Below are 10486 nucleotides of genomic sequence, written 5' to 3'. Positions count from 1 at the left end.
GAACATTCAGGAGTGTGTGTGTTTTTGTTGCATAGCTCACCTACTGGCCTGGTAACTCAACAGCTCACCAAGAAACCATCAAGTTATCTTGAGATGCTATCCGCATATTCACAGGTAACCCTGCACAACAGGCAACACACACACACACACACACACACACACTAACGCCATACACCCTCACGCATTCCCAGAAGAGATAATAAGTTATTTTCCATTCTATTTAAAAAATATCAGCATTGTCACCATGGCACACTTTCTATAAAGGATCACTTTACTGTCATTAGCAGTCTCAGCTCTTGGGAACTTGGTTCTGTGCCACTGCATCTGACCCTGGCATCCATGGAAATGACTTGTAGGGTTCCGCTGCTTACACTCATACAGATGCAGCAGTGACATGCAGAAAAACACCCCTCCTGCCAAATAATATTTGTTTAAAATAAATGGAGTGAGGAAAGAGAAGTCTGTAGGGCTTTGATACAGTACATTCCTCTAGTGATAATGAAAGAGCCATATCTGAACCTTATCATCTTTTGTTTTCGTTGCTGACAATAATAATTAATAATAATAATAATAATAATAATTAAAAAAAACAATTAAAAAGAAGAAAGCCAAAGAGACGCTCTTCGGGGAGCAATGCTGCTTCTACACAGTCCATCTTCTCTGCAGTCAGTGCTGAGTAAACTGGGATACTGGAAGGCTTTTGCCTCTGGCCTGTTCTCCTCCTAGGTCAACATGGGTACCAGGAAGGGCTGAGTCCAAGAAAGCTGAGTCCGTTTCCCTACCAAAGAAACATACAGTACATCAATAAAATGTAAGCTCTCCACATGGGAAGTCCTAATATATTGAAATACCTGGCAAAATAATGACAACAGGCACACCTTTGATTTTCAGCATACAAAAGGCTAAGCGTAGCTATTTCTCTGCTCTGTAGACGATGTTGCTTCAGTCTTAGCCCAGGTTAGAATATAAACATGACAGTATGGAAAGTTTGGATGCTTTCAGATTTAGAACCATTAATTTTTGTGAACCGCCCAGAGAACTTCGGCTATTGGGCAGTATGAAAATGTAATAAATAAATAAACAAACAAACCATTCTTCATTATTTAATTTTATAACTATCTATTTATCTATGGTGATGAATAGGTGTGTTGTCTTGGGAGCATGATTCCTGCTTTTTCTTGTGGAATTCCTGTGTTCATTTCACAAACATGCTCTAAGGCAAAGCAGGGGTACATCTTTAATAGAGGTTGCAACCTATTAGCATAGCAGATGTTTTGTATTCATAAAATCCCTGGTTCAACCCCCTGAAATCTCCTGTTAACACAAAGGATCCTATGCAAGTCTCCTGAGAAGCTAAAATGTCGCTATTGGTCAGAGAATGACAGTAGACAATACCAATCTAGATGAACCATGGTCTGACTCTCTAAACACAGCCTACTAGGTTTATAAAGTTCTATAAAGGTCCTTTTAAGGAATGTTCACTAAATAGTTGGAATCGACAGATCTGCACAGGGGAGCTAGATACTGCTTATATCTCAGTTGCTCTGCTGAGCCACACACCACAATTTAGAAGTAGGGAAATGAATGCTTTCATATATAAGCAGATGGTATGTGTGTGGAGAGGGTTTGGATCCACAGGCAGGGAGCATGCATCGTACTGGCCCTCATCCAGAAATTAACAAGCACAGGAATAGGGTACAAGCTTCTATGCTTGTAGAGTCTATGCTGTCTGTATAGAGATGGGCATTTCTGATCAGTGAAGGTGGCAGGCTGCTGCATGGACCACATTGCAAAAACACCTCAACATTTCTGGCTAGCATGTAGTAAACATGACTGGTGTTCCTTGGGTGTCCTGTTTCAGAAACACAACTATAATGGAACAGTTCACACTCACCATAGCAGGTTGGTAGCTGGCAAAATTACCCAAAATGTTTTGGCATTTAAGGTCTAAATTAGACAAGATTATGGATATCCAAGGATTAGATTTCTTGTGTCTTTAAATATGAGAAAAAGCAGCCATGACGAGGGCCCCCAACTCGGATTGGGACCAGATTGGAACAGATGAGAGTTTGAACGTTTTATTCCCATGCTGTTTTCCCCAGTAAAAACTGCTCCTAATTCCCCAAAGTTGCTATTTGCTCTGTTAGGAAAAGCTTACAGTATATGTAAGCAGCAGGGGTGGTGGTTAAAGGGTTGATTCCTTTGTTTTCCCCAATCTAATCCTAATTCAAATCACACACACACACACACAAACACACAAGGTGCTTTTTGGAAAAATGTAAAGAGATGAGATCAAAGATCTCCATTGTCTCATCTCATTTGGCATTCAGAAACTGTGGGGAGTTTGCTGGCAAAATACAATACTTTTCCAGTGAATATCAAAGCCTCACAATCTGCAGTCAACTGGTGTTAAAATATGACTGTTTAAAGTCACCTTAAAAACACATGCCACACAACCACATTCTTCCAAACAGAAAAGCTTTTATGAGTAATTCTGCAAAAAGGTTTTACTAAGCTGTCACAGTTTGACAGGATCCAAATTTAGCATCCTCTGTTCCCAACAACTTGCTTTCAGAATCAAGTTCATAGGGGAAGCTTCTGGTTAAAATCAGCAACTTGTTGTTATAAGTGACAAAAAAAATGATGAGTGACATTGGGAATATGGCAGGTTTGACTTGTTCAATTCACTCATTCCTCCTGTCTTCCAAATAAATGTGGTGATTTCTAACAAATCAAACTCAAGTGTCACTTTCTTTTTGTGCTGAACCTGCTGTCACAAGTAGAACTGGTGTGTGTGGGGGGGGGGAATCAAAGCTGAAGACCTAATAGGTGATGTTGCCTTCCTCAAAATAATAAGTTCAGATGAAATGGTTCTAACAGGTGGCCTCAGCTCCTGACATTCATGTTCTCTGCACCAAATCATCAATAGTTTCCCCCTTATGCTCCTCTGGTCACAAAACTACTCAAGATTGGGATCTAAGGCTGCAATCTTTATGCACACTTATCTGGGTGTAAACTGCATTGAATTCAGTGGGACTTCTGGGAAAACACACATGGAATCAGGCTACACACCAGTTTTGATTTGATAAAACAGAGCAAAAAGGGGGCTCAACTATAAATGGAATATTTCCTTATATCAGCACTCCTTGTACTAACACAATATTTGTTCAAAACAGATGATGAACATATGGTCCAGAGTAGCAAGAGATCTCTTCTAAAAGGTCTGATCCATATAAACAGCTGGATATGGAAGATTTTTGCAAATGAGGTTGGAGCATGCAGTACTTTTCCAGCTCTTGGTAGCATTAAGGATAATTAAAATAAAGTGATCATATTCATTTACCATGTCCCCCTCTTTACAACAAATGGATGTTCAAGAGCTGAAATTAATTCCCATACTGACAGCCCCAGGACAGATGTGATGTCACATAAATTCTGTAACTGTGTGGCAACGGGGCAATCAAGTGGAGGATGGCTGTGACAACTGATCTAAAGAAAGCTGAAGCGATGGTTTACATTGGTCTACCAATTGATCCCTATCTTGCCATGTATCTCCTGTGTTGCTAATCAGTCCAGATGACTCAAAACCAGCTCTAGGGGAATTCCAAGGTGGGTTGGAATGGGTAATGGCGGCAGTGTGAGGAACTGTCCAAAACAGAGGATATGGATACTGTCAAATTTTCTGTCTAGCAAACTAGACAGAAAAAAATTGGTGGTCATCTGTACTATGCAGTTTTTTAATGTGTGGCAGTGAGTCATCCCAATGCATGTAGGTATGTTCCATGTAGTCTGCACACCACAAAATGGAGTGTAAACATCATATAGTCTAAACCTATATGGCTTTCCAAAAGTTATGTCCAATGCAGGTATATCAAGCATGTTAGGACTGGGGATGGGGCCAGCCAGTGTAAACTCAATCACTCACTGTATGCAGAAGACAATCATTTGTCTTATTATATTAAAAAAAACCACCATTGATAATTTTAGTAATTATACTCCATAAATGCATTCCTTATTACTAATAAGAAAATGAAGATCGCATGATCACAGTGGGGAAGCCACACATCCACTGACCTTTTCAGTGTTGCACAATTGTCTCTTAGAAGGGCAAAAGGATGCAATTCTGGAAGATCCGTAGCGAAGAATGGCTCTCTAGGATGTTTTCAAAAAACGATGATAGAAATAAGACTCAATGTGGCACAACAGCAACCAACACTCCCCCCTTCAAAACTATAATAATCCAGTAATCCACAAGGATTGTTTTCTGTCTTCGCTTGCAAGTGGGCAAATCTTCGAGTGACAGGCACTGATCAGCCAAACAATATTCTCCCTCAAGGATTCTGCAAGGTACCGTTGATGCTCAGAGTATGCCAAATTTCCTGGTACAGAAGATTCTTCATTCCAACAAAAGATGAACAAATGTGGTTTATCCCACAGGTCAAACACAATGATTGTAATCCCAATGGCTGTTGAGGGAACAACAGTACTTTCCTTCGTTTAAGCACAGTATCTGGCAGCAAACACAGCATCAGAACTTGTATGTGATGTTGTATAGATACATGTATATTACATAATGTCGATCCACATAGAAGTATATTCCAAGAAACAATTTGTTCCAGGGCTGTTCTCAAATGACGGGCTGTCATTTCTGTAGGTTCCCTCCTCGCAACACTCTCAGCAATCTTTATATATCAATCAATGCTGCAAATCATCATCATCATCATTATTGTTATTTCAAACGGCGAGGAGAAGAAGTAAAAAAGTGCAGTTCTTCAATTAAAGTGCATGGATGAGGTAAACTAATTTCAAGAGTTTAGTTTATTCAGTACTGGCTCAAACCGGAACCATTCTGCCGTGCATTTGTTGCATTTGGGTCCTCATTGTCTGGACGCTGCTGAGAATCTTATTCTGGTGTGCAATGGCAGTAATTCCAATTCTCGCCAGATCACTGCATGAAGCAAAAAGGAAGACAGCCAAGAGGTGAGAACTTGATGCCAGACGCTGACCCCCAGTAAAATACATTACAGATAAGCACAAAAAACGAAAATAATGCAAAGCAAGGTGAATGTATAGAAATGCTGAATTAAAGATCTGAAGGCATTGTGGGAAGGCACTTTGAAATTACATACAGATGAGGCTAAAAGCATTCCAATACTCTAATGAATGTAATGATATGCAGCGCAAAGCAAAAGAAGCCGATTAAATCTAGATTTACCAGTTTTTTTGTTTTACCGCTGAGTACTTACTCCTGGTTCATATGCACCACTGCCTCTAGAGTAGTATAGCTGGCAGCTGTGAAGTTATCCTTGTATCGCTCCATCTTAATAGCTTGGAGCCAATCACCAACAGAAACTACGGCAGAGAATTCAGGAGAACTTGGATCCAACAATGCAGTATTAGGCCTAGGATTAAAAAAGAAGAGATTAAACAGATATTGAATCAGCAACAACAAAAATAGTAACAACAAGTATACTGTACAATCATTTGTACTCAGGATAGATGAGGGAGGCATGGAATCCTTGACTGTTGTAGGAACATAGAAAGCTGACTTATAATGAATAGAAAAGTCAGAGAAACCTGCAAGATTCAAACGAGATCAAATTTTTATGAATCTGACTTGCGGATCCTCCAGTGGATCAGCTTTTTTTTTTTTTTTTTTTTAGTTGCACAAATTCCGTGAATTTGCAGGCTAATTTTTTTACTTGGAAGGGAGGAGGGGTGGAATTTGCAAACTGGAACAAAATTCTCGTACAACCCTAACCCTGACCCGATTCCATCAATGAGAAGATGATGGAATCAAAGACACTTGACAATCCATGAAACAAAATTAGGGCTGAATGGATTTTAATAAACTCTGTACATCCTTAATACTGAGTCAGACCATTGGTCCATTTATCCCAGTATTGCTGACACTGACTGGCAGTGGCTCTCTTGGGTTTCAGGCATGATTTTTTTCCAGCCCTACCTGCAGATGCTGGAGACTCAACCCGGGACCTTCTCCATGCAAAGCAGGTGCTCTACCACTGAGCCATGCCCCCCCCACCTGTTGGGCAGGGAGGAGGGGTGAACTCAGACCAGTTTTCTACCAGAAATGGATAGCAAACCACTGTGGAACACTACACTGGCCAAATTTAGCTTGTTTCCAAGCTAAATTTGGCTGGAGTGAAAATCTCTAGTGATTTTCAAACTGGAGATTATTTTTTGCTGCTGCTAACCTGAATAAATCTGTGGGTTTGTGGTGGCAGCTGGAATGTGGCCTACAGTGCTTTCTGGGAACCAAATGTTGCTTACCAAGGGCAGGAAACTTCAGACGTCCCAAAATTTCCCACGCATGATATAGAGGAAAATTTTGAATGTGTGTACAAGCCTCCATTTTACACTCAATTATATACCATAGAATTCTATTCCATATAATTAAGCCAATTTAATCATTCCCTAACATTTATTTAAACAAATAGCATTAGCTGCACCATTTTGAATCTCTAAAAGGACACACAGGACACAAAGCCTATTTCATCCCTATACTTTGATGGCAAGTAAGGTCCTAATAAGGAGACAACCTGCTGTGACAGAATCATCCTTTCCCCATGTACCCCTTGTCTACTGTGGAAAATCAGGTTTCAGTTCAACACAACAGAAACCTCAGTGGTAGAACTATGCACGTTCATATAGTCTGAAAGCTCAGGATTGAGGGAAGGCTTCCATCAGGCATCTTCTTGGCCAAGTCTGCAAACAAGCTAAGTGACTGCATACAAAGCAGGGACTGCAGGGAGTTAATCCACTTTGATCAATCAATTCCTGACCAACATAAATGCCAGGACTAGCATAGAAGAATGGCAGCTTTGATCTTTGTTTTGTGGAATGTGTTTCATTTTCCCCATTCAGATTTCTGTGGGTTAATTAATATGAGCAGTGAATATATTAATACAATCTTTTATTATTTTACATCCTTGGCACATTGCACTGGTTTTCAATAGGTCACAGCAATTGCTACCATCTATCATTATCATTGTTATTATTATTACTACTACTACTATTTTAAAAGACTACTTTTTTAAACACATAGGATCAAAGACTGGGTGTACAACAGACTTCTTAGAAGTTATTGTCCAGGACTGCTCTCATGTTGAATGAATGTTATTCCAATACTTAGCAGTTGCCCACACCCCTTTCTCTAGCTGATATATTTAGTATGCATCAAAGAGTGAGCAATGGCAATCATAAAATGACATTTATTTGGTAGCTTTCATTGTACAGAGGTAGCTTTCATTGTGCAGAACCTTTGCTTAACATTTCTGGCTATATTAAAAGGCACTTGTGAGACTTGGAAGCAATAAGCAGTAAATATCCAATTCTACACTGCAGCAAGTAACTAAGGGTTGTCGGAGAGATCTATGCTTATCAGTGGCCTAGCATCAAACACTACTGGAGCAGATTGAACAGTTGGTATTGGGCAGTTTAAATAATTTAAGAAGGACAGGAGGATATGCTGGCCATACTACAGATGCAATTAGAGCAATCTGGAGAAAACAGGAAGATAGTGGCCCCAGAGGACTAATAAGCTGTCTTTGGTAATGTAAATGGTAAGCAATGGTCACCGTGGGGCATACTCATTTAAACATGAAAAACCACTTTTTCCTTGATTGTCAGCATTTGAATCTAGTACTGTCTGGCCTCTGTTGTCACCTGCACCTGTTCCAAAGAGGCTCATTTGAAATATGTACAACCATGGTTCCCCCTCAGCTAGGATGTATGTCATTTTTAGACTATTTTCTTCTTCCTTCACATCTTGCCTCTAGTCAACTATGGCACCTTGTTCCTGGAGACACATGATTGATTATGCACTTCAGGGAACTTCCCCTTCTTTAAGCAGTAAGACCAATTCAAAAATGAAGTGTCTGCAAGCATGAGATCTTACGCTTGTCTTCCTGTTCATCTCCACTGAACGTGGCCTTCTCTATTAACTTGTAAACTGAGGCCTTGCCACACTAATCCCAATCCCATCATAGTTACACAAGTAGTCTTACCACCACTACTGGAAAAAGAGATTGGAATTATTTTTCCTGCAAGTTGCTTATATTTGCCATGGGTTGGATCTTATGAACCTGAGGATCTGTGGGCCCTCCTGAATGAGATGGGGTGGGCAGGGCAGTGGGTGCTACTGGGGGAAAGTGAAAATCATCCCTAGTTAGGCAGAGGCATCTTCCATGAGTGGAGTTCATTAGAGGACTGGTGTGTGTGTGTGTGTGTGTGTGTGTATACAGTGGGCAGAAGGGGCTGGGAAAATTCATCTGCATGGATCTCCTTAAGACTCAACCTCTAAAAATTATTTTTAGCTGCTTCTTCCTGAAAACAGGCAACCATCCCCATGGCTGCTTAAGTCCTTTATGAAAATGGGACTTAAGCTCTTCAGCATCTTTCAGTGTGATCTTTCCTATGTATGTTTACTGAGAAATAAATCACAGTGAATTAAATGGGACTTAGTTCCAAGAAAATGTGCACAGGACGGCAGTCCTAGACCCTAATCTGAAACATTTGAAGCACTTATTCAAAACATTTGGCATTGCAACATCATTTTACATTCACAGTTAAGATTTAGGGCCAAATTATATGTCACATGGGAAATCCATGGTGCTACCAATTTCTTTGAAGAAGAATTGGGACGAGGCCATATTACATGAGAGGCATAGTCTGCTAAAGGTAGCAGTCAAGGGAAAAGTCTATGGGCCCTATCAACATCAACCACTCTGGGTCCAGGAACAGTTTCTTTATTTCCTCCTTTGATGTTGTCAAGAATGAGAAGAACAGGGTACCTTGATATTTTATATTTTGCTTTATTGTAATGTTTTAATATAATAAATAAAAAAGGCTTTCAAAATGTTGCATTTTTTTAATATGAGGAGTAAACATATGAGCTGTTGTTTTGTGTGTGTGCATCTTTTGAAGTCACAGTTATTGAGAGAGGAAAGTCTTAACAGATAAGCATCCACAGTCCTAGTAATAATGTCTTAAGCATTGGTTGGTACTGAACCTCCTAAGCAGGCACTGAGACAGTGCTACAATACCACTTGGCAAAGCCTATTTGAGGACATGATGTATCAACCCCCTTTAAAAAGTCTTTTTATATATAACAAATGGTTTCTGTTAATTAATTGATATTAAAACAACACAGAGATCTTGTATGAATTTAAAAAATCCTTAAACTTGACATGAGAAGAACAAATAAAATAATAGGGCAATTCTAAGCATGTCTACTCTTAGGTAAGTCCTATTGAGTTCAGTTGCCTTACTCCCAGTCAAATGGATATAGGATCCCAGCCCAAGAGTCCCTACATTTGTTTCCCATTCCCTCTCTAATTAAAGAACAAGCCTATCTTCAGGACATTTTCGGAGTGACCTAAACTTCACGTTATAAAAATGTTCAGACTTTGCTGGGCAAGAGAACTGCTGTGCTTACTGAGGTATTATTCTCAGAATCCTACAGGGATCTTGACTTCACAAACTGGGCCAATGCAATGCCAGCATAACCCAAATATCTTGTTTTCTGCTGCATTTTTTTAAAAAATGTTATTTTCAGGGGAAGCTTAAATAGTCTGGCAAGAGCTATGAAGTAGACTTCAGCTTCGGCACAGAAGCTGAGGTGAGTTACAGCTGCCTGTCACCACCAATATATTCCCTCATCCATCTCCATTAAGGAAACACAGCTGACCTGGAGTTTTCAGAGCCTGTCCTCTTCAAGCTGTTGGGGTTGCGGATGAGTTTGTCTAGCATGTTGACAATCTGTCCAAATTTAGGCCTGTCACTACGTTCCTTCTGCCAGCAGTCCAGCATCAACTGATGGAGAGCGATCGGACAGTCCATCGGGGGCGGCAGCCGGTACCCTTCTTCAATGGCTTTAATAACCTAACCAAAAATGCCACAATAATATTTTAAACGACCTGAATCACATAATCAATTGCATGCTCATAAAACAGGATATAAGCCTGGACATCGAAACAATGGCACATTTAAATAAAAGAATAAAAAAAAAAGTAGTATACATGTTTCAGCTACTGTTTAAACAAAGCTTATTGTTTCCTTTTCCAGCATACCATAATTTTGCATTATTAAAATAATGGAAGGTGGAGATATTTTTAATGTATTACAGATAGTCAATATATGCAAAAATGCATGTTTTAAACTTGGGAACAGAGAAAAAAATGCAGAAAATTTCTCTTAGGTTTGGTTTCTAAATCTCATGTCTTTTAAAAGCGCATAGTGAATACCCTACAAAATAAATAAATAAAATCATGGAGTAAATGTGTTTTAAGGGCAATATATACCAGTCTGTGGATTAGATTTTGGATATTTGCAACAGTGCATCACTCATTAAGATCTTGGTTGTTCCACTGATGGTTAATCATTTTGGATGGAAGTGAAACCAAAATGAGATCTCCTGAAGTTGTCAATGTATCTCATCTGAATCCCAAGGACCAGACTGTGTTTC

The 10486-nt window shown here is 39.6% G+C and overlaps 1 protein-coding gene across 2 annotated transcripts in view; it reads right to left on the bottom strand.

Moving 5' to 3' along the window:
- Positions 1 to 622: 622 nt before the first annotated feature.
- The window catches only part of EPHA4 (EPH receptor A4), a 170171-nt gene continuing 160307 nt past the window's right edge, over positions 623 to 10486 (bottom strand). Inside the window, exons 15-18 of one of the 2 annotated variants that reach the window (XM_063132227.1) lie at positions 9710 to 9903; positions 5247 to 5402; positions 4075 to 4948; positions 623 to 778 (exon numbers count right to left, since the gene is read on the bottom strand). In XM_063132227.1, coding sequence (XP_062988297.1) covers positions 4834 to 4948; positions 5247 to 5402; positions 9710 to 9903 — 465 coding nt within the window. In that variant the 3' untranslated portion in view covers positions 623 to 778; positions 4075 to 4833. Of the gene's footprint in view, positions 779 to 4074; positions 4949 to 5215; positions 5403 to 9709; positions 9904 to 10486 lie in introns of those variants that run through there. The other variant, XM_063132228.1, reaches the window with a different exon arrangement.

Source organism: Elgaria multicarinata, chromosome 8 (genome assembly GCF_023053635.1).
Source record: "Elgaria multicarinata webbii isolate HBS135686 ecotype San Diego chromosome 8, rElgMul1.1.pri, whole genome shotgun sequence".
NCBI classification, from domain to species: domain Eukaryota; kingdom Metazoa; phylum Chordata; class Lepidosauria; order Squamata; family Anguidae; genus Elgaria; species Elgaria multicarinata.
This window is presented reverse-complemented; position numbering and strand designations above follow the sequence as displayed.